Source organism: Electrona antarctica, assembly GCF_951216825.1.
Source record: "Electrona antarctica genome assembly, chromosome: 16".
NCBI lineage: Eukaryota > Metazoa > Chordata > Actinopteri > Myctophiformes > Myctophidae > Electrona > Electrona antarctica.
Window position 1 is genome coordinate 36,538,649 of NC_136797.1, and position 24,588 is coordinate 36,563,236.

General features: G+C 41.5%; 1 protein-coding gene across 7 annotated transcripts; it reads right to left on the reverse strand.

Annotated features, from left to right (window-relative positions):
• On the reverse strand, positions 1 to 24,588 carry hnrpkl (heterogeneous nuclear ribonucleoprotein K, like). 7 transcript variants are annotated; one of them, XM_079523857.1, is made up of 18 exons: positions 24,428 to 24,588; positions 22,589 to 22,689; positions 20,869 to 20,966; positions 19,980 to 20,036; positions 17,192 to 17,235; positions 14,460 to 14,532; positions 13,411 to 13,524; positions 12,826 to 12,954; positions 11,886 to 12,073; positions 10,800 to 10,919; positions 9,629 to 9,682; positions 7,252 to 7,291; positions 6,149 to 6,167; positions 5,941 to 5,982; positions 5,744 to 5,811; positions 3,287 to 3,456; positions 2,325 to 2,362; positions 1 to 1,993 (listed from the first exon to the last, which is right to left on the reverse strand). In XM_079523857.1, the coding sequence occupies exons 2-18, from the start codon at positions 22,647 to 22,649 to the stop codon at positions 1,989 to 1,991; spliced, it is 1,320 nt and encodes a 439-aa protein (XP_079379983.1). In that variant the 5' UTR covers positions 22,650 to 22,689; positions 24,428 to 24,588; the 3' UTR covers positions 1 to 1,988. The 7 variants fall into 7 exon arrangements, with proteins under 7 accessions (XP_079379983.1, XP_079379984.1, XP_079379982.1 ...); XM_079523858.1 differs by having other exon boundaries at positions 13,411 to 13,518; positions 24,373 to 24,588; XM_079523856.1 differs by having other exon boundaries at positions 24,373 to 24,588.

The following is a 24,588-nucleotide window of genomic DNA, read 5'->3' on the forward strand; positions in this document are numbered from 1 at the left end:
TTCAATATATAAATGATTTAATTATGCATACATTAAAGCAAGTCTATCTCACTGAGTGGAAGAGTGGAAACAAGAAATGCAGAGAACAGAAATATTGACAGAGCTAAACCTTTTTGGCCCCACCTGTCTCTTTTCCCAAAGTAAAATCTGAGCCAATGTTAAAATTCTGAAAATAATTCAGTCCATGGGCCAGACAGTTACCACCAGAGGCGACCAAATTTCAATGAGGGCAATTTATATATTTAAAAAAAATAAAAAATAAGAAAAACCTAATAAATAAAGATACATAGATTTTAGAAATAAGTGGCAAAACACATTGCGGAAACGAATCAAACCAACATGCATGAAAATGAAAACATTCTAAATGAAATATGTACCCACATCAATAATACACAACATTGTATCTTTTTTATGGGGGAGCCTCAGGGCCGCTTGTTTCTTTTTTTAACAGTACATTTCTATGCGTTATATTTTGGTGTATCCCATGACGTTACCTACCCTCAGTCATTTGAAATACTGGTGCTTATGCTATTTTAGGCACTGTTCCAGAATCAACACAAAAATCTGAAAAGCTTAGATTTGGTATAATTTTAAAGATTCGATTCTTTGTTTCTGTACAAACCCTGTCAATGTCTGACTTCCGTCAGACAAACAGTGGTCACCAGAGCTCTTCAAACAGTGGCCATTTCCAGCACCCATGCTTTCCCACTCTTCCACCGTCCTAGACAGAGCCAACTCACACTCCGCCATGAAAATTACCCCTTCAATCTGACCAGTTTACTTTTCTGCTCCAAATTCCTGGTTCAGTTTTGACATGGTGAAACGATCGTTGTACCGTGTTCTGAGGCATACCGATGCCAGGGGTTTACCGACACTGTCAGGCCAGTCTTCTTTATCAGTCCAGCCATCACTGCCTGGCCAGTCGTTTGCTTGGGTTTGACGTCACACAGTGGTCACTAAAGCTCTTCAAAGAGTTCGAGTGACCATTCTGTGACTTTGAATAGCTCTAGTGACCAATGCATTTGTCCGAGAGTCAAATTGGGCTTGAATGTAAGTCTAAACTTTAGATGATGAGACTTGCTTTTGAAAAGTTGCATACAATTAAAAGTGCATAAAATGGTGTACAAAATGTATAAGCACAGTCTAAATATTACTTTTTTTATGGAGGACCGATAACTTACTGAGACAAAACTATAACTCTGCAATGGCTATCATACAAAAATACCACCTGCAGATGTTTAACTTTTCAAAATGTTCTTACTAGATTTGATCACCTTGGATGCAACCAAAAAGTGACATTTTAGGATCTGGCCCATGGACAACCTGTATATATACATTTTTAGACAGCTCATCTTTCAAAGAAAAACCCCAAAACACCCAAGAAATTCTTAGTTCCTCCTATGTCCTTTGGCTGCATTTCTCCAAAGTGAGGTCCAACCTCGCACAGTCTTCGGCAACAGTGGATGTAGGATGTTTGGCTAAATTAAATTATGATGGCTTCCGTTCACTTTTTTCTTTAGGGTATGCATCTCGTTTTGGAGAACGGCACCAAAGCATTTGAGAAAACTGTAAAATCCATAAAATGTTCCTTACAAAACATAATTACATTCTGCATGCTGTACTGAAAAGGGGAAAACTCACAAGACTGAAGTTATCACACAGATTTGTTTTACTCTAATTACAGTACAAGGATCCATAAAAATAATCACCAGCACAGAAACAAAATGCTATTCAGTCATGGTTTGTTCATTTTCCAAAACATCTCTAAATAAAATAATGTATTACATGAAGGTTTATGCTGTGTGTGTGTGTGTGGGGTGTGTTGCGCGTGTGTGTGTGTGTGTGTGTGTGTGTGTGTGTGTGTGGTGGGGACACATCTACCCAAAGCAGAGGAATGTTGGCTCTGAAGAATAGAAGGATCAAACAGGTATGGCAGTATGGCTTCACTCTCCTCCTCCTCCTCTAGAAGAATCGACCAGAGTATTGCTTCACACTGAAAAAAAGTCAGAACAAGTATGCTTTAAATTAGAGCCTGACCAAGTACGGACCTTTGGGTCCAATACCGTTCCGGAGTCCACCGATTACTGATATTTTGAAAAGAATATTATATATTTTTTTATATTGTAAAAAAAAATAAAAAATTAAAAGGAAGTGTAAGTGATATTTTTTTTGGTTGAAACAAAATGTTTTTTGTTAGAAGGTTAAAGGGCAAGACAATGTATGTAGTTACTTATGATGTAACAACAAAGATGGGCAAGAAATCAAAAATAATGTCTCCATTGACTAAAAATGGATAATTCAAAATATGCTCCTCGTTGACTTACATTGTACGGCAAGACCACTCTGCTGGCTCTTTTTCAGCCTGTAAACGAATGCAAACAAAGCTGATTCTGACAGTATCACACATCACCAAACCCAGTACTGTTTTATAAAAACGTCAACTTCCTGTTGATTTTACTGTTTTTATTAGGAAGGAAAACCCGGACTGGATGTTCAAATAATGAAATGGTCTTGCCATACAATGTAAGTCGATGACGGAAAAGAAAAACGTGAGAAAATGAGAGAAATCTCTCTCCCCCCTACGTTTCCCACGGATCTTATGCAAGAGTATGAATGTCACTTATTTTGAATTAGACACAGATGCTTTCCCGGTTTAAGTGTACGTCACTAGCAACATGACCTGTACCAGTTACTGGGACAGCACACACCACATATTGAGTTTGTGGCCCGATTGCAGGATGACCATGATGCAGGCTTACAGTACATGACATCCCATTGTGACTCATGAAATTCAATTTGATGGCCGTTTTCATGTCAATCATGTCACTGATTTTAAGCGCATGCATGTTTTGGCAATGACTAAAAGATATAGAAAGATATGAGACTTGAGAATAGTACTAAAATAGCACTGAATGTTTACTTTCTGAATGGATGTGAATGCTTTAAAAACTAAAACATACAAAAACAAATCCTCCTTACAGGCTTGTCTATCCATTTTAAATAAATAACTCTTTGGGTGTGTTAAGTCAGTGGTCCACAAACATTCTTCAACTGACTACTATATATATATATAAGCCAGTAGATTGCCTATTTTCAATTACGTGTAATTAAGTGTTCAAACTGTTCCTAATTATGCTGGCAATAGGAACCCCCTGAACTCCCTGGGGGTCCCCGGACCCCAGTGTATTAAATAACTCACTCACTATTACAAGATTAGAAAAATGCTGGAATAAAACCGAGCATAGAAAAGGCATCAATTCAACACTGTAAAGTATTAGACACATGCCTGTTCTGTAGCAGATACTGGGCGTTCTGGATCTGGTCCTGGGTTCCTGTGATGGTGATGATGCGGTCCTCGGAGCCCTCTAGTGGCTCGTCGATCTTGATGGATGCCCCCGACTCATGGCGGATCTGCTTGATCCTCTGTCCTCCCTTGCCGATGATAGAGCCTGCCAGCTGGCCAACAGCAAGCGAGGGGAAAATACAGTTAGATTACTTTCCCGGTTTAGCCTATAGTTTGTCATTTTATACTTTGGCTACTCAAAAATAGCAGATATACAAGCTCATAGCGGATGGCACAAATTATGCAAGAATAGGTGAAAATGATACACCAAACTTTCACATAAATTACTATAATATGGCAATTTAAGTTAACGTTTGACTAAAATGCAATCCAATCCAATCCACTTTATTTATATAGCACATTTCACAACGCAAGGTTTACAAAGTGCTGTACAGAAAGTTAAAAGCTAAATACACTATAAAGCTAAAACAAAAGACACCATCAAACCACACAGTAGAAAAAGGACACGTTACAACAAGCCACATAAAAACACAGAACTGAATTAAAAGCCAATGTGTACAGGTGGGTCTTAAGGCGAGATTTAAGTCTCGATGGTGGGGGCCAGTTTCACATGGGAAGGGAGCTCATTCCACAGTTTGGGGGCTATGACAGAAAAGGCACGGTCACCTCTGGTCTTTTTGTGACCTGGAGATTCAACTGGCCAGCAGAACGCAATGACCTTGAGGGAGTGTAAACCTCTATAAGGTCACAAAGATACTGTGGCGCAAGACCGTTCAGTGATTTAAAGACAAACAATAAAATCTTGAAGTTGAGAGTTGAGAGCCATCCAGGCCTTAATGTCATTGAGACAGTTAAGAAGGGGTGTCAGGGAGTCGTTGCTTCCCTTTTTTAGAGGCATATAGATTTGGGAATCATCTGCGTAGAAATGATAGGCAATGTCAGGGGTTGACACTAAGGTCTCAGAGGCACTTGCCCGTCGGGCAAGTAAAGGTCATGTTCCACTTGCCCTCAGCTCATGGCCACTTGCCCCCCAAAATATATTGTAGGCCTACATTTAGCATTACCGTTTATTTTAACGTATTTTTTACTTTCTACTTGCATGCTTGCAACGTTTCCTTTCCCAGTTGAAAACTAAAACTATGTTTTTTCAAGTCACAGTCACAATAGGCTACAGTAAACAATCAAGTTATGTAAATACTATATTTCATTTTAACAATACAAGGTTTATTTTAACATTAGAGGTAGCTCTCTTCATAGTTGTTCTTCCATTGGGAGGACACCTCATTACTGGAGGTTCCACTTTCACACATCCATTAGCATACTATCAGTATCAGCGTATCAGCATAGTGTTGCTCGGGCAGAACTGTATTGGCGACTCGCAAAGCGGGTTGTGGCGGGTTATGGCGTCGTCATGATTGCCATGTTTAGATTGTTTACCGACTGAACATACCGGTCAGAAAGCTGGGGAAGGCACGGGAAAACTTTGCAGAGAAGGACGGTGCTGTAGTAGCAGCCATGGAAACGCGACAGCCCACTCCTCGAGAAACTTTCGCTGACGTCGTTCTGACTCATTTACTTTTTCTATCGTCACCTTTTCCTCTCTCTGACTGTGTCCGTAGTATTTTTTACCTTTTCCCCAGGCTTCAGCCATGTCTAGCGACCTACCCCGCACCGCAAAACAAATTGGCAGCTAAAATAACCTTAATAATAAATACATCATACAAAAATACTGAAACCAGATATAATCGCCGGGTTGCACTCGGGATGAAGTGTGTGTGTGTATGTGTGCAGCGTTATTAAAAAATGTCTGCTGTAGTGCACCATCAATGAATTATGAGAAACAATTTGAAAATGAGTCTGTGGTTATGCAAAAAAAAAGTCACCGTATAAGATCAGGAATGTGAAACTAACACTGTAACCTGAGCCCATGCCTGAACCTCGCTGCTTCTGCTTTTTCAAATCAATAGTCGTTGACAGCTTCAGTTCAAACTAATATAATGCATTTAGTAGTGCAAAATAGATCCTCATTCTGAGAAAGGCTTGAAACGTCACCGTGGTCTTGGTGGCAACTTAAAACACGGGTGTGGACTCTGTTGTTCTCCTTTTAGTCTTGGCTTCTGTCCAGCACCTGGCATATTTTCTTTTGGATATGTGCGCTTTGTTTACTTTTTTGCATTCAGTAGTACAACAATACGAGCAGTAACTCCCCTTCAGACATGCACGTGTGACCACACGGTCCGTACCCGTATACTTGATTGTGCGTTCGCAACGCACATAATTGAAAATAGCTGATCTACAAGCCCACAACGTGGTGCGGTGCGACATGTTGTGGGCTTGTAGATCGTCTATTTCCGATGTGTTACACAACTACATGTATGAATCAGGCATAAAGCAAACATTTTCAGCAGAATATGAACAAATGTTAGTTGCCAAACTTACATCTTTAGGTATGGTGACTTGTGTTGTAATGACGGGGCCTCCTATGTCACTGTATGAGCCTCTGCCACCTGGAAGGAGAGAAATCCATGAGGGTGTAAGTGAGCTAGTGACATAACACCAATATTACCTTCAAATAAATCATTAAAAAGTTAAAAAAAAATAAACAAATAACACAATATCAAACTGAAAATACTCACCAGACTGGAAATGGTCCCAGGAAGAGTTGTTGTCTTTCGAAACAGAAGGGACAAAAAAAGAAAATAATAAAGATACGGGAATTTCAAGCATTACAGTACAAGACAGCCACTTGAACCCTAGCAACCCTGTTATGGGGCTAATATTTGGCAAACAGTAGATCTACAAAGATATTTTAGTGTAGCGTTAAAGTCGACTGTAAAGACTCACCATATCCACTGCCGCCGCTCTGTATTTCAGAAGCCATGAGAGAGAAAAGAAAAATCATATGTAAAAAAAAAAAAAAAACATGCCATTATAATTACCTGTCAAAACCCGAATAGTGGTACTACTCATACTAATCTTTTATAGATTAATATAAAAATAAATATTGCTAATCAATAATATAATAAATCAATTAATAATGAGCCCATATTACATAATAATAATAAATAAATGAATAAATAAATAGTGAAGATGGCCAATCTATAAGCTCTTAGACGTGTATGTGTAGAGCTAGATTGACTCTCTGCACTATTTTTGCATGACACCGTTGTGCGAGTATATTATAATTATCGACAGAAATTACAAAAGAAATGAAAACATGCTTCCGGATTATTCGATTAAATGGAACAACTGTCGAGAGAACAATCACTAATAATAGTTGCATCCCTACTAGACAATGCGTTACCATAATTGGGGGCCTGGACTCTGATGACAAACACTCATTTGTAGACAGGAGCTGAAAGGTCTCTATTCAGGGATTGTTTTGGTTTCACCTCAAATTCATTTGCAAATCCAGCGTCTCTCCAGACTGCGTACACTGCTGCTCCTTGGTAACCAAGGAGACAACTGTTGCCAGGCAACGACAGGCCTAGGCCACTACATTTGCCTGATGAAAAGGACCAGTGTCCAAAGCCACTGGGCTTCAGCTACGCCATCAAAATAATTCCACGCCATCATTTGTGAAACACATGACGTTACGAACAGCCATCGGCTACAAAACAGTGTTTTGATGCCTTGAAATGTACAGTAGATCTGTGGAGTTTCTCAAATATTTTGATGAATCTGAAAAGATTTTGTGATCACCATGAGAGTGGAATTGTGAACAAAATTATTCCCGCCTCCCCTTTTTCTTTTACAGGACTACAATCTCTCAGTCGCTTCACAATGCGTTGTGAGCTTGTAGATAGTCTATTTCGAATTGTCTAAAACTTTTGAGACTTAAGGGTTTAACCGTTCCTCATTTTGTCCCTCAAGGACCCCTGGGGGTCACAAAACCCCACATTGAGAATCAGTACAGTAGATTATACAGTAGATAAGAATGCACTCACCATGCTATCATAACGGTCTCCTGGCCGGCCTCTTCTGTCACTACGGAAAGATATAAAGGATAATTTATGCTTCAGAGTGGCATGAGACAAGGATGTGTTTTCAGCTGGAAAAAGCTGATAAAATACAGATTTTATTGCAGGGGGTCGCAAAACACTATTTTGCCAAACCATACATTAGGCTTAAGGGGGAAGGAAATGATTACTGAGTGATTTCGATACTCAAGACACACCTGCAAGGGGCCATTTGGAACCCCCCCAGCTCGATAACCATAACTGTTGTCTGCAACAACTTGGCCTTCAAGTATATCAGTGCAGTTAAGCAAACAGAATTGGAATGAAGGCCTGTAAAATGTGTCATGCAATGGAAAAACACGATTGAGAACACAAGCAGGTTTTCTCAAGGGAGGGGGGGACCTCTGCTATAGGGATAAGGTTGAAAAGCTCAGTCTAGAGAGTAGAGCCACTACTTCTTTGCCTAGAAAGGAGCCAGTTGACATGGTTCAAGCATCCTGGTTGCCCCTTTGGAAGGTTTTCCAGGCACACCCAGCTGGAAGGATATATATTTTATTTTCATGAAATACTTGAAGTGCTTCTGAAGTGTTCATACATCTTAACCACTTTCAATCTCATACCTATTTTTGGCCATTTCATTTCAAAATGTGTGGCTACATGTGTCTGTGTGTATGTGAAGTAGGGCGTTCCTGAAAAAGAGAATTTGTTCTCAGCAAACCTCCCCCGGGCAAATAAAGGTAACAAACGTTATGGTTATATAACTATGGTTGTGACTGGCACGCTGCGAAAATGCTGCTGCATGAAAAACAGGTGCATCTGATGTTCTTGAATCATAGGCTAGAATACAGATGTAGAGATGACAGTACAATATAGAGACGGATTAATGGGAAAACACTACATTTGGCAGTAACAACTTTGAAGCGTTGTGGGCATACATCTGTGGATACCCTTTTTATTCATTCATTTCAAATGACAAATATTTTTGTGTGCATTGGAGAATTGTTTGAAATTGTGAACACATGTGTGGCTTTCGATTTCCCTCATAATTTCACGTCAACCTCAATCAATACATATGTCACCCGTCACTCCATTTCAGGATGTAAAGGAATGCGGAGGAACACACCATTTCTCCCAGTTCCAGTCCCCGCTAACAGACTCATCAACCAACCTGTATAGAGAGTATGCGCATGCTTAAAGTGAATGGCAAATCGAGTGGCAAAGGAACAGGCAAAGTGAGTTTAACATTGTTTAACGTCGTTTAATGCAATCAGATAGGACTTTTCTGTTTGGATGTATGGGCTGTCAAAGGCCAGAAAGTAGTTTTTTGCCACTCAGTAGGCGTTCCTGCATAACTTCCTGGTTTGATGATGATGTCACGCGCATACTCTATTGCTGCGCTCACACGAGGCAGATGCCAAGATCACAGGATGTGATCGATATGGAACGGTTTAGCTGAAAATCTACTTTTAACACTGACCCGGTTGCTAGGCAACGCCTTCGTCACCCCCAGCACCAGGAAACATGCGTACACATCCCATAGGCTCCCATTAAAAGTAGGATCTTCTCTGCTTCTTCTCTCCGAAACTACGAGCACTGTCCATGGCGATCAGCCATCAGATGTTCGGATCTGATTTATGATATTTCATCGCATCGCGCACAACATATTAACGTTCCTGGCGAAAGATTAACAGCGTGAGCCAACATTTCTTATAATGGAAGTCTGCGAGGAAACCGGATGTGAAAACATGGTAATCTACCCAATTCTGGCTGGCGCAGCTGACTACCCTCTATCGCCACACGCTGGCAGTTAACGTATTAGGAAATTGGGCCACTTCCTTCACAGGTTTTTACCAATGATGCCAATTAAGGTTGTGTTCCATTCTGTTCGAACAGAGTGCCGATATTGTGCATATTGGCTCACTGGAAACACTCTGCTACACCATTGGGTCTCAAAACTACAGTGCTACACTAAATGTAACAGTGTTTATTAGAATCAACACCTGTGAATGAAGTAAGGAAGGGGCCCAATTTCTTTCCAATATGGCTGCTGTGCATCGAGCCCAAGCCCATTGTTTATATTGGAGCACCAAGCCGGATGCATCGTAGAGGACTCCAAACCCTTAGTGTCCACTGTGGTGGTTCACCCTTGCACCGCCCGGACACCCACACTTGTTTCTATATAAGTAATGCTACTGTAACACTGTACATTTGTGATTCTTGCACACAAAGAAATTGCACAAATGTACTTTTCTCGACAATAATATATTTAATGTTTATATAATTAAATACGACTGACTCTTCTTTGTCCATTTGTGGTTATTCAGAGATCTATATACATAATAATGCAAGTGAAACCTGTACTCACTTTGGTCTGTCATCCATGCTGCCATGATAGCTGCTGTGGGAGAACCGATCCCCTCTGAAAGACCAGGAAAATGACAGAATTTGTAAAATGTGCAATACTAATTGATGTTACAATGTATAAACACCACCACAAATAATTATGACTTAAAATGAATTAACAACTTAAGGCCTATATACTTTGTTGTGCAATAGAGCACCGAAGTCTGACGTCACTTTCAGTAGAGGGCACCAACACACAGGTTCATGTATTTTTTTATTTGCATTGAAATCTCCATAGGGCGATTTTAGGTCGCTTCATATAAGAACTGTGTTTGAAAAATAAACCGACCACCCCGGCCTTTCTGTCAGGGGAGTGGCTGTGCGTCGTTAATGATGTCCATTCATATTTGATACAGCCAGTTTCTGGAGGAAATGGAATGTAATGTGGAATTGCGTTCCTGAGATTCCTCGTTGACGTAAGCTCAGCTGGTGGTGACTCGACTCGTACCAACCACGAAACATTAAATATCAATAAAAAAAATAAAGAAATAAACGTAATTGACATTCAGTTTCTGTTGTGCGACGGGCAGATGCAGCCACCCGCCTACCCGGAAATGTAGTCTCTGGGTTGTTTGACTCTTATTTTGTTGCTCTTTGGGTATATTTGTACATTTCCACCTTCAGTCGAGACTTTATATCCATATGAGTGAAAAGGTTTATTTTTCAAACAGTTCTTATATGAGGCGATCTAAAATCCTATGGAGATTACAATGCAAATAAAAAGTACATGAACCTGTGGACTGACGCCCTCTACTGACAGTGACGTCAGGACTTCGGTGCTCTATTAATAGCAAAACTAGCACATCTACAAGCTCACAACGTGTGTTGTGAGCTTGTAGATCTTCTATTATCAGCTATATCAGTGGTTCCCAAACATTTTAGCCTGTGACCCATAAGATAAATTAGATGTTTGCACGGGACCCTAACTAGTGCGAGCTTGTAGATTGGCCATTTTCACTACTTCTTAAAAATTGTTATTCCTAATTTATGGATTTTCTTAGATTTTTCTTTTGTTATCTCCATGAAATTACTGGGGGGGAAAAAATTTAGGAAACAAAAAATAAAGGGATTCGTAAAAATGTGTTCTCGACCCATATTTTCAACTTTTTTATAGAGTGACAGCCAGCACTCACCCTCCTCTAGGTGGCGGTGGTGGGGGGAGAGGCAGATTACGTGCCCTGCTGCCCCCTCGAAGGCCTCTGCTCAGTGGGGGTGGAGGGCCACGCCGGGGGCTCATGTCATCATAGTCCCTCCTGGAACGCAGTGGTTAGTTTGACAGCACATTTTGACAATTTCACTTAGTTTTAGTCAGTCTTTTGAATACAATTCTGTAAGTTTTAGTAATATTTTAGTCATCTGAAATGTTTTAGTGTTAAGGGCTTTTCAAACGGGAAGCGAGGAACGCACATGTTGTTGCCTGGATCAACGAGAGGTCTGCTACAGGTCTTCTCAAGACCTGTAGCAGAAAAACAGAATCCAAGGTCTGGTTTGTCGCGGGCGTGTGCACGAAACGAGCAAGCGCGCAACAAATTCACGGGACCGCGCTCACGTAAATACGCTTGCGTTGTCGCACAGTGACTTCTCCGCGCAAACAGAGAAGTACGGCGAACTACAACATGGCAAGCGATCACACGACGGTCAGCGGACACGCTATAAGGACACCCTAAAGGCCAGCCTCAAGAGCTGCGGTCTAGAGCCCAGTCAAATGCCCTCACTGCAATAGGACATTCCGTGCACGGACCGGCCTCAGCCGCCATCTTCGCACCCACAAGACGTGAAGTCAATTGGTCATCTTCGCTTGCGAAGGACGAACATGATCTCCATGCAAAAACGCAGGTAGAAATGAACTATAGGCGTGTTAAATCGCTTCACGTTTGAAAGGCCCTTTAGTCTAGTTTTAGTCGACTAAATGTCATAAGATTTGAGTCGACTAAATCTACAGTTGATTTTGTCGACTAAAATGTGTTTTTGGCAGGCCTTGAAGGCTTATTTTACACTTGGTTGCATGCTGAAAATAGCCGATATCGTCGTGTCTTTTAGTTCTACTGGAACTATTTTCCACTAGTCTACTCCACTAGTCTAGTTTTAATTTGTTGACGAAATTGTCAGTATATTTAGTCTCAGTTTTAGTCACCGTAGCTTAGTTTTTAGTTTGTCAGTGAAAAAAAAGGTAGTCGACGAACATTTTTCATCATAGTTTTAGACGAAATCAACACTACCTGGAAGGTGCCATAGGTCTGCCGCCACGACTGGGAGGCAGGCGCTCAAAGCCCCCACGCCCGCGCATCGGGAAGCCTCCTATAGGGCGCCGTCCTCTCTCCTCGAACATCATGGTGAAACCGCCATAGTCGTACGTCTCGTCGTAAAAGTTGGGATCGTACGGCTGGGCACGGCCTTTGATCGGAGCCTAGGGTTATGGAGGGGGGAAAATGCAACTTCAAAAGAAAAGTACGAGATTTGTTGAATGTCTTAATAACCCATTCAGGCCTGACGTCGAAATTTAAAAAAAAAAGTTTTCTAAATCATGACAATTTTCGGAAAGATTTGAGGCACATTTTAACGATTTTTCAAAAATAGCAGACCTACAAGTTCATAGCGCGCCACTCGGTGGCGCGCTATGAGCTTGTAGATCTGCTATTTTTCAATAGCTAAATTATAACATGTTTAAAACACCAAAAGGGGTTCCCGCCCAAAATGGGTTAATGGTTAATGTGGTTAAACGCTAACGTGACATGGATGCGTTCCAGGTCTCAATGGATTAAGCACTGATCCAAAGCAAACACAGCAGAACAAAACAGCATCTAAAATAACAACAACATCATAGTAGGGCTGGGCGATATGACTTCGAATCAATATCACGGTTATTTCAAACTTTTGGCTCAATTCCGATTAATGAATGATTTTTTTAACATATTAACTATACTATAATTAACTATTTTAATCATTTAACTAAGTATAATACAGAGTTAAGTGGTTAATTAGACTAATCGATTTAATAGGTTATAAAAATGATATTAGAGTGAAGAAAGACAGTCTGTTATTGGTTCTAAATGTTAACAACAATATGGCAGCATATTATTGGTTCTAAATGTCAACAACCAACAGGTCAGTGTCAGTTATGCTCTTGTTTTCAGCAGACCTCGGGGGTTGAAATCTCACCTCTGACACCAACTCCAGGATGACTTTAATACACTCGACAACTCGCTCCGGTTTCCCTCCTACCAGGACCACCCTGTCTGTCGAGTGAGGACAGCACTCCTGGAACAGCTTGATGGTGGTCTGGGTGTTCTACAGGAAGAAAACGGCATTACAAGCAAACTCATGGTGACGAGCAGGGGTTCTCAACGTTTTGGGCCGGGGACCCCCGGAAATGCTTTGGCAATGTCTCGGGACCCCCGCCCCGCCCCCTCCCGACCCCCAATATAAATTGACTGCTACAATAACCTTAAACCATTTTGGGCGGGAACCCCTTTTGGTGTTTTAAGCATTGTTATAATTTAGCTATTGAAAAATAGCAGATCTACAAGCTCGGCGCGCTATGAACTTGTAGGTCTGCTATTTTTGAAAAATCGTGAAAATAAATTTTTTTAAAAAAACCTTTTTTTTTATTTATGTTTTTTATGTTTTTATATATTTTGGGGACCCCCTAAAATAATTTGGCGACCCCCCGAGGGGTCGCGACCCACGGGTTGAGAACCCCTGGTTTAGAGCAACTTGACAGAACATGCAGCAGCATGGTCTTACCTCTCTCAGCTCCTTTATCTTGGCACCTTTTACCCCAATGATACCCCCGGCCAAGCTCTGATGGACCAGCAGTCGCAGCTCGCAATCGAAATCCATCCCATTGTAATGCTGGTACTTCACAAAGAGTGGTAAATTAGTGAGATCATAGGACTTTTGGGATTATAAACAGTAGTTTTATGCACATTTTGTTTTATCCCGAAATGTCTGAATGCCACTTATTCTGTAGAGATGCTTTTTGGCATTATGTCAGTCAGTATATGCAACTTTGAAACCCAGGTGCCGGTTTGGTCCAAATTAAAGCCATAATCATGTGGGATACTCTCAGTCAAGGTGATGGTAGGCAGTCTTGGGAAAGCAGAATGACACACAGTTTCCCCACAAGTGTGATTAGAAGTAGGGGTGGGCGATATGGAAAAATATAATATCACCATATTTTTTGAAGCAGTATCACAATATTATCGCAATATTTCTTCATGCTGTTTATATGGTAATTGTAACGTTACTTACAGTAACAGTACAATCACCTACAAGGTAACAAAAACTAAAAGAAAACTGAGTAACCGAGTAAATGTTGGGCGAACAAAACCTACAGAAATATAAATCAACATATACAACTGCAAATCATAGAATGTGCATTCACTGTATCACAATAGATATGATATCTATGAAAAGGCATATCGTGGAGACATTGTATCGTCTCCATGATATTTATAACCACATCGCCCACCCCTAATTAGAAGTTATAAGGCAGGTGGGCTAAAGTCAGCAGAACTAGAAAGTCTGTACCGGTGAGTACAGACTCCGTTCAAACTTAATGTTGTTCATGAATAGTCCAATTTCCAGACATTCTGATTGAAAGAAACTTTTCCCAGCCAGCCTCATTCAGTGTGCAGCCCAATCAGCAACCAGTAATGTAATAATATACCTCTCACCTGACTGAAGAAATAAAATGGGTGATACATGTGAATGGAAGCCCAACTATAGAGGTGTATGTTTGTGTTAATTGCTAAGTTAGTTCATGCATGCGTGAATCTAACGAAGTGCACTACCTCCTCCAGAGTAGGGATGATCTTGAGAAGAATCTCTCCAATGGTGTCAATATTGGCACTCACACTAAGGATCCTGTCAGGAATATTTGGGCCAAAAAGAATTAAGGCATGAAGAGAAGGAAGACAAACACGTACAAAAGTAAAGAAAAGCTCGCTATAAGATGAGTGAGAGGCAGTTCAACAAAACAGTTATAAAGGAGGAAAAAAAAGATTTGACAGCAGCATATAGTACAGACTTTCTGGACTTCTCCCAATACTGGGCTGATAAAAACGAGCAGCTGACATGCACTTGGTCTGATCTGATTTCACACTCAACAAAGAAAGAGAGACCTGACGACAGGAGGATGGGCAACTTGAAAAAGACTCAAATTAATGTGTTGCACAAGACTGGCCACACAGAGTGCAGAGAGAAAGAATTCTAGAACCATCCCACCACCAGCACTGATTGGGGAAGGGAGAACAAAACAGAATATATTGCCATGACAATCGCGTCACCGGTTCCCCTTCTCATTGTGACAAAGGGTGGGTGGGGTTGGGGTGGGGGGGGGCAGGGGTGAGGAGGTGGGTGGGGCAGTAGAAAACATTAACCACTTTCAACCTGCCATTCCTATTTTTGGCAGGTCATTAAATCTTACAAATCAGGGGGCGTTTAAAAACATTTGTCTCCGCCAGGCCGAAGGCATGGGGAGAGTATATTTTGCACTCTGTCCGTGTGTCTGTCTGTGTGTCCATCTGTGTACAGCTAATCTCCGGCACCGTTGGCCCGGTCGATGCCAAAATGTGCGCACAGCACACGCTCCCTGGATGACAACGACGAACCTCTGCCCCAATTTTTCCACAACGTCCTGTTATAGTGCCACCATGAGGCCGATCTTAGCAAAACACATTTCTGTATATTACTCGTACACATTTTATCCATACATCACGCAAATCGGTATACACTACCTCTATAGTCATGTGATCAACACTGACCTGTCCTCTTCCCAATTTTCCATCCCCATTGACTAAGATTGACTTCCAAAGTTTGCAGGATTGGTCAGTTTTCAAAATGCCTCTAATCAAAAACGCAGTGCAATTTGAGGAAGATGTTGCATGCACTGGCCCATTCGTGTTTTTACCTATAACTACACCAATCTGTGTAAAACTTCACATCTGCTCTATATAGCGCCACCAGCAGGCCCACTTATGTAACACACATTTTTTGATATTACTCCTTCAGATTTTATCCAAATCTCATGCAAATCGTGGCCCATTTTGTACAAAATGCCACAAATCATTAACACAGTGTCACAGTGTGAAACTGTGCACGCATATTCCCACCAGACATTTTTCCAAAAACGATCCTATCCTGGTGAAGACCTGTGCCCCGAGGGGCACATTTTATAGTTAATATATATATTTTTTCAAACTGTTGTTCATGTCGAGTACATCCACACAAAGTATATATTATGCGCGATAAAGCGTTAACAGTTTTTATTCGGAACAGGTCATTTCTTGGGGGAAGCTTCCGCACCGCAAATAAAGGCATCAACCTGTATGAATGATGCATCCAAAACAATCATAGTATGAAATGTTTTGGACCGTTTATTCGTCACGCCCCCCAGCGTGTAAAGACCTCCACAAGTAAATAGCCAGTCTATAAGCCCACAACGTGTTGGGAGTTTATAGATTGGCTATTTTCACTATTCATCGTATGCCTAAGTATATGTATAGGGCTTAAGTGGTTAACAGAGCAGGGGATTTGGGGGACGGGGGGGGTACGGGGGACGGAGAGGAAATGCGAGCCAACCATCTACTTGGTGGGCACAGGAGAGGATAGGAGCAGTGGGGGGGGGGGGGGGGGGGGGGGGGGCATGAAGGATTTAAGTTAACAGGAAGATCTTATCTGATGTGGGGGGGGGGGGGGGTGAGAGGAACTAAACAGGAGAGATGCAGCACATAAAGGAAATAAAGAAGACAACAGTGTAATGAGTGACGTAGTGTGGGGGGGGGGTAGAGGGCAGAGCCTCCAGCATTCAGCCAGTGCTTGCGGAGAGTGATGTTGAGAACAGTGGGGTGTGGGGGGGGGGGGAAGGGGACAGGGGGGGTGGGGAGGGGGCAGGGCACAAAGGTGAGAGCAGGAAAAAATGTATATCTGCTTTCCCCAAGTTTCATGATTACTTAAAAATTAAATGTCACAGCATGTAAAACAAAAATAACATCCACCAGTGTGCTCCTATGCACACAGAATGATTGGTTCTTCAGTGGTTCTTTGGGGGCGGTGCACTGCTGTCATACGAGGAACCTGTTCAGCCCCTGTATGGTTCTCCACTGGTTCTTCAGCTTAGTTTAGGTGCCTATAATAGACACCGGTCACCTTTAAGATACGGTAGGTGCTATATAGCATCAAGAGGTTCCCCTGATTATGAGCCAAAGAACCATTTTTAGTCATTTATATCATTCTCTGAATGGTGTAATTGGCTGGATTTGTAGCGGAATAACACAATGTCCAAATTAATGGAAATGCTTACAATGTGACGTGGGGGTAAAGAAGACAAGAGAAATCAAATGGAACATACATGTCTCTTAGAAGTGTGTGGGGGTTGGGGGAGGGGGGGGGGGGGCTGGGGGAGGGGTTGGGTATTATATTATCATGTATATAAAAAGTTGAAATGAAACAGAAGGCAGGTTATCAAAGACACGTTGTTTCACTGTTCTAATCAGGCAGTGAGGCAATAACTTGTGGGACATACCGCTCTGGGCCACTGCTGTCAGGGACTGATACACTGGCATTGTACTGCGGTGGTGGTGGTGGTTGCGGTGGAGGTGGTGGAGGTTGGCATTGGGCAGAGGGGCATTCAATCACAAGTTACGGTGCCCGTTTAAGGCGTGGGGCACAGATTATGGGCGGGGCCAACCGGGAGTGTCAGGTGGGCGGGCGGGCGGGCGTTCGGGGGCGGGCGGAGGTTGGGCCAACGTCAAGGTGGGCAACGCAGGAGGGGCATGACGATCCAGTACATGATGGGCAACGGAGGAAGGTGGCCAAAAATAAAAACAAAAGTAAAGGAGAAGGGAAGAGGGGGAGAAGGAATACATTTTAATTGAATGCACGCTGTACTGCATCACTGTACTTTGTCCCAAAAAAGAAAAGAACTGAAAATGTGGTGAGCGCTTTGAGAACAGCACCAATGAACTGTTGGACAGTCTGTCGAGATAAAAAGAATAAAAGTGCTGACTCTACCAGACTAATAGGTATTTTAAAACACCTGTAGAGGGATTGGTTGTCACACCTGAATGGTCCCCTATACAGGTTTTCAAAGTGAGGGCCGTGGGGGGCAATTGGAAAGGAGAGGAAAATTAAATAAGTATATTATATATATACGTCCGAAAATAGGGACGTTCAGTTGAAATGTGTTGAACTGGCGCAATTATATGAATTTGAATAGGAAAAAGTGTGTGTGTGTGTATATATATATATATATATATATATATATATACACACACACACACACACACACACACACACAGAGCTTCTCGTGCACATCAGTAGGCCTGATCCTTTTCCACTTTGCTTCTGTCTCGTCATATATATATATATATATATATATATATATATATATATATATATATATATATATATATATATGGGCTACAGTATATGCTGTATAGGCAGCTGTATATATGAAAATAGCTATTACTACAGTATCAGTATATGCTGATACTGTAGTAATAGCTATTTTGCTTTTATTGTGAAGGCAAACGTTTCTAAACGTCTCACATCCTGCACATTTCCTTGTACCTGCAAATAGCCGATCTACAAGCTCACAACGTGTTGCGGATGCGACGCGTTGTGAGCTTGCAGATCAACTATTTTCAGCATGCAACACATCGTACGACGAAGCACAAGTTTAATTTGCTGTCAGGAGTCGGGACAGATTGGTGTTTTTTCAGCTACATATTAAGGACTGTTTAGGGTGTGTTTTAGCTGGTTTTCGCCTAGAAGACTATGGAAATCTGAGACACTGTCAGAGACTGACGTTCACACATGTTCAGGGACAACACTGCGGGTCAAGACTGTGCACATGCGTTAAAATATTTTAACGCAATTAATTAACGGGATACTTTTGACAGCCTGCCTCGAGAGAGAGAGATATATATATATATATATATATATATATATATATATATACACACACACACACACACACACACACACACACACACACATATACATACATACATACACACTTTTTTTCCTAGTCAAATTCAGTTCATATCATTATTGCGCCAGTTCAACAAATTTCAACTGAACGTCCCTATTTTTGACATCAATATTCTGACAAGTAATTGGAATGTTTTCAAAAATAGCAGATCTACAAGCTCACAACACCGAGTCATTTTGCAATATGTGGGCCACAGCCAGAGGCTATGATTATTTGGGGGTCCTTGCCATGGAATGTTAGTGAAGCCCTGCACTATAGCAGTGGTTCTCAGTCCAGGGATCCTGTGGGTTCCTTGACCCTTGCACGTCTAACTCTTGAGTGTACAAATGGAACCAAATGGACCCGCTGATGGGCCATTTGGTTCCCTTTGTGCACACAGTTATGGGGGTCCTTGAATTTAACAAATCACACCTGTGTGAAGTGAGGGGCGCTCTTATCATACAACATCATACATCATCTCATTCCGGCCAATCAGAATTTGCATCCTCACCTTCGTCTTCAATGTTTGTGTTACGCAATGTTTGTGTTTACACAAACTCTCAAAATTGTCCATTAATTGTAAATGGCATTTGTGTTAGGACAAACAAAGTTGGTTTACACACACACACACACACACACCAAAAGCTGGAAATAGGAGGGGCTATCGCCCCTCAAAAAAAAGGAACCCCTGCACTATAGCATATACTCGTTGAGGGTACTGAAATGAAATACAAAAACCGAGAAACACTCCTTTCTTTTGTTTCATACCCACTTCTGATTGAGTGATTTATTTGAACGTTGTGTTATAAAAGAGAGAACGATGCAATGCATTCACTGAAATAACACGTCATGCAAAAAAGGGGGGAAAAACACAATCAGTCAGAGACTCATTTCCATTATGGTCCTTTGGCTTGTACAGACAGACAGAACAACAAAGTAACAGAAAAAATGGTGTCTGTTCGTGTGAGCCAAGTAGAAGTAAGGCATTATTTGACTGACAGTGGCTTTTCTTTAGTTGGACAATAAATAACAAAAATTCCAATTTCCACTCGGATGAATTTCGTGGCTCTTGAAATTATCATTCCAAAATCTGTGTATGTATGTCGTGTGTGTGTGTGTGTGTGTATATATATATATATATATATATATATATATAGATATGTGTGTGTGTGTGTGTGTGTGTGTGTGTGTGTGTGTGTGTGTGTGTGTGTGTGTGTGTGTGTGTGTCAGTGCACAATTTTTTGGAAATTAAACAAAGTAATGTTTTTGGTTTGTATGTTAATGTGTCTTCCTTCAGTGGCAGAGTACCAAAAGTATGGTACTGTATGCGTTTACTCACGTCAGTGCGTAGAGATTTTATGTTCTTGCCACCCTTTCCAATCACAGCACCTGCATTCTGTGGAGAAACAGTTTTTATTGCAATATTTTAAGATAATACAAAAGGCATTTGAATCCAGAGGTCTAGGCTTAAAATTATTAAAATCGTTATTTGACTTTTTATTGGTGTTGGCAATTACGCTCAAACCACCACACACGAGGGTACTTACATTATGACCTACTTCTGAAATACTGTGTAGATGAATACAACTTTGGAGCATCTTAAAGTCAGTTGCGAGCCCCAGCTTTTTTCTACGTTGTCTGTTTTAATAGAAGAGACACCGAAACTCTAGCAAGTGTCCACAGTGCGTGCAGCTGGTGTGTTCACTCCTGTTGGTTACCATGGATGCCAAAGTTAAGCAGGGTGCATTCTTTGAGCACACTGCATCCAGTGAGTTAAGAGGCCCGGCATAGCCACTAAAGCCCTATATAAATGGTAAATGGTGCATTTATATAGCACCTTTATCCAAAGTGCTTTACAATGTGCATTACATTCACACAATCACATACCAAGAGTGAAGGAAACCAACCTGCTCATCGGGAGCAGTTGGGTTTCAGCGTCTTGCTCAAGGACACTTCAACACTAACCCAGGGGGAGCCTTCCCTGGAACCTTCTAATTCCCAAGTGGCCAATCAGTACTTCGTTGTACGATGAATAACAAAAATGGAGATCTACTCGTATACATACTGTAGATGTGCTATTGTCACCATCTTGGAACGTTTTTTTGTGGAAAAAGAATGGGAGCAAATCCTTGAAACTGATTTTTCCAATTGCACGTTTGTGATCTGAAGAAGTACCAGATTGTCAGGTTGATGTAATTACATGGTCTACTGAATGATGGGAACTTTACTTTGCTCTGAAGCAGCACCCGCAACTCCACCATCTCGTCTGTGTTACGAGAACGCTTGAAGGCCTGCTCTTCATCCATGTCCTCCGCTGGCCTTTTACCTGACAGACAAAAACATTTGGCTTCAGTACATAATAACAGAACGCTTTGCTAAACATAGCCTAATGCTTACATTTGTTTTGGAATTTGTTTAGGCAAAATTAATGTTTAGCTTATTCAGACATGTCCATCAGACAAAGCAAACAGACATCTTGCAAAGACGCACTGGACAAAACAGCACCCCTGTACAACGAATAGGCATTCCTTAATGAAAACAAAAACAAATGTAGAAGCTGCAAAAAACAAGAAAACGTCTATACAAACCAAGCTCCTTCCAAAACACATTTACAAACTTCAACTGTCAGAGCTTTTACGAGTGTTACCTCATATGAACCGCACAGGAGGCACAAAGATTGACATTTAGAAATGTCATTGAGACAAATTTATATTGCGTATATGATATATCCAGTCAGTAAAGTGGGCTTCAAGAGCTGCTGTATAAGCAGCTCTTATAATAGTTATAATTCAATTTGTAAAAACATACTGCAGGTAAATTCACAATATGAACTTAAATAAATCGCATCCAACACTAACAGCTGATTATGCCGTCCTTCCCACCCCCGGATCGGTTTTTAAAAGAAGCCAGCTTTATCTGGGCAGATATCCAGGCTATCCTACCACATAACACAGGCAGATCTGGTCACAGACCCCAGAACAGCAGTGTCTTGGACACGAGACATGCACAACCATCTGACATGCCCACATGACGCCAGACACACATTTCCATATAATTTCCAAGTACAGTAATGACAAGAGTATTCACATTATACTGCACCCTAGTCTGTGATTGAGAATGTACTGTAATATTGGTCTATATGGCACTGAATTATATAGACAAAAATAATGCCATTCCAACTCCTCATGCTCCTTAAATATTGTGATAACGAGGCTATAACATTCCTTTCCTTTAACACTTGAATAAATGTCAAATAGGAGAGATTAGGGCTGCATGATTTAGGGTCAAATTATTTTGCCAGATATTGTAGTTATTATTAGGCTCAATTATTTATTGGATTTCTTTGCTGCTCTGTGGACCCATTCTCATTCTCCCAATTGGTAGCAGTGAAACTGCTGTAATTGGCTTTTAGCTTGGTGTAATTCCATGTTTTTTACCCCAAATTATATTATTAAACCTAGAAAAAAAGAGCTCTTCCACGACTTCCACCTTATTATCACGATTGGCTGACATCGCCATTAAGTCTCAAGTCATCTCATGGAAATGGTCTGAGGATAACACACTGGCTAACCTAAGCTTTGGAATGCCCTGCCCGTGGAGTATAGGCTTTTAAATCGCTTCTGATTCTGTAGCATGAGGCAGCTTGATGTACAAGTACACCCCTGGACAGTACAAGGACATGACGCTAGTATGTCGCAGGGACTTACGCCAATCCAACCCTTGATGCTGAGTGCCAAGAAGGGAGGCATTGGGTCCCATTTTTCAGAGTCTTTGGTATGACCCGGCCTGGGATTGAATCCCGCCCTCCCAGTCTTATGTCGGAAACTCTAACCACAAGGCCTCTGAGATGACATGTCTGTAAAGCACTTTGTAACTACAGTATAGATGTTATGTATGGAAAACTGCTATATAAACAAATTCATTGTCATGACATCATCATCACCTTACCATTAGTGTCAGTGTTGCTGAATGTGGTCTCCTCTTCTTGCTGCTCAAGTTCTGTCTCCATCGTCTTGCACCAGCAATGGAATGCAAACACACGCCTCTCCCTGGATTTGATAATGTGTCAGGTAAAATTTGGAAGTCAGGATAGAAGACAGGGTACTATAGAGCCTACACACCTTAGGATGCACAAACTAAATAGGTGGACAATTGGCCATATTCAGACCGCAGCCAGCAAGGTGATACTTCCCATAGACAGCCCATGCATCCTTCATCCAAACAGAAATATTCATAGCTAGTATGTAGGCATTTGGTATAGAGGGTATGCGCATGCTTAAAGTGAATGGCACATCGAGTGGCAAATCGAGTGGCAAAGCAACATGCTAAGTGAGTTTAACATTGTTTAATGTTGATTAATGCAATCAGATAGGACTTTTCTGTTTGGATGCATGGGTTGTCAAGGCCAGAAAGTAGTTTTTTGCCACTCAGTAGGCGTTCCTGCATAACTTCCGGGTTTGATGATGATGTCATGCCACGCATACCCTCTATACAAATTGAGGTATGAGTAAAAAAAAAAGAAGTGTAAAATTAAACAGTAATTAAAATTGTACCTGTCATTTTATAATGGACAAATTACTTTTTGGGCAAGTGGGCATGACCTTTGGGCAAGTAGAACATGACCTGCACTTGCCCAACAGGCAAGTGCCTCTGAGACCTTAGTTAACCCCATATAGGCCTCATCATCACACAAAGATTTGGCAGCACCCTGTCATAATTCTGAGGACCCCCTGTTGAAGACCCCTAAATAAAACACGGCATATAATAGTATATACACAGGGATTCTGCAGGTTTAAGCAAGTCATGCTTAACTTGACATGCTTAACTTAACGACATGCCTACAAGTGGATATTCTGACAATTCTAGACTCACAGACACAATAAGCAGCAATCTGAAGGGGAGGGCCTCCAGTGTGAAGCTGGTCAATGGCGTTGCCAAATATTTGATCTGCTACACCCTGTTAATTAACAGCAGCACCACACAAGCCGATGTGCCAAAATACTCAAGTCAATCAACAATGAGTTTGCTATTGATGTGCAAGCCATTGTAACAGCAGTCTAACAACTACACACGCAGTCACGCACTGGTGTGCATATCAACACCACGCATTTTATTTTATCAAACATTTAACACGTTTAGTAGCTTGACTAGCTTCGTCCAGGACCAGGTGCTAAATCCCGCAAGTTAGAGCTGGAGCACAGTGCATGCCAGGGCAGGGCCCAGGAAAGATGTCACAGTCATACTTGCACGTTAAGCATCATCAAACATACATCCTGTGCATACAATCAAAATACAATGTGACGCCTGACTTCACACTGTGTTAGCTAATAGCTAGCTATGCTAGCTGCAACTTGCTAATGCACAGCTAGCCAGCTGCGAAAATAACCGATGCACAAGCTCACATCGCGTCCTAGTCTAGTAGTGCGACGCTCTGTGAGATTGTAGGTCTGATATTTTAGTTATTTCTGAGGAAATTCATTATTTTAACTTTGGTTTTTTGTATTGTTTTATATTAATGACATGCCCACGGGGGCGCAGTGGTTAACGTGAAGTTTCTTCACGAGGCGTGTCTGTCTGTCTGCCGTACACGTCGCGACAGCGCATGAAAAATATAGCGTTAACATGATATGCACATGTTGTATATTATGCATGCGGGTAATAATAAGAAAATTAAACGCACATATTACTAGCAACAAGCAACCGAAACGAATGGTTTATAATGACAAACAAACCTGCAGCAATAAGACCGCGTTCTCCTCCACTATGAAAATGTTAAGTTCTTCTAACCTAGAGACGGACGGTCTTCTGTCTGTCTGTGTGTGTGTGTGTGTGGGAGGGGGGGGGTCGTTCAATTCGATCAGACGGTGGGTTGTTTGTTTCTACAGCAGCACCGACGATCGGAGCAATAAAAACATCCTCTCTATATCGTCAGTGTGTATCGGCGTCGA

Coding starts and splice junctions, on each gene's coding strand:
- hnrpkl (XM_079523857.1), bottom strand. CDS start 22,649: ATGGAGACAGAACTTGAGCAGCAAGAAGAGGAGACCACATTCAGCAAC. Junction 20,967..22,588: donor CAGCAACACTGACACTAATG/GTAAGGTGATGA, acceptor TTTGTCTGTCAG/GTAAAAGGCCAGCGGAGGAC. Junction 10,920..11,885: donor AGACCTATGGCACCTTCCAG/GTAGTGTTGATT, acceptor ACTGCGTTCCAG/GAGGGACTATGATGACATGA.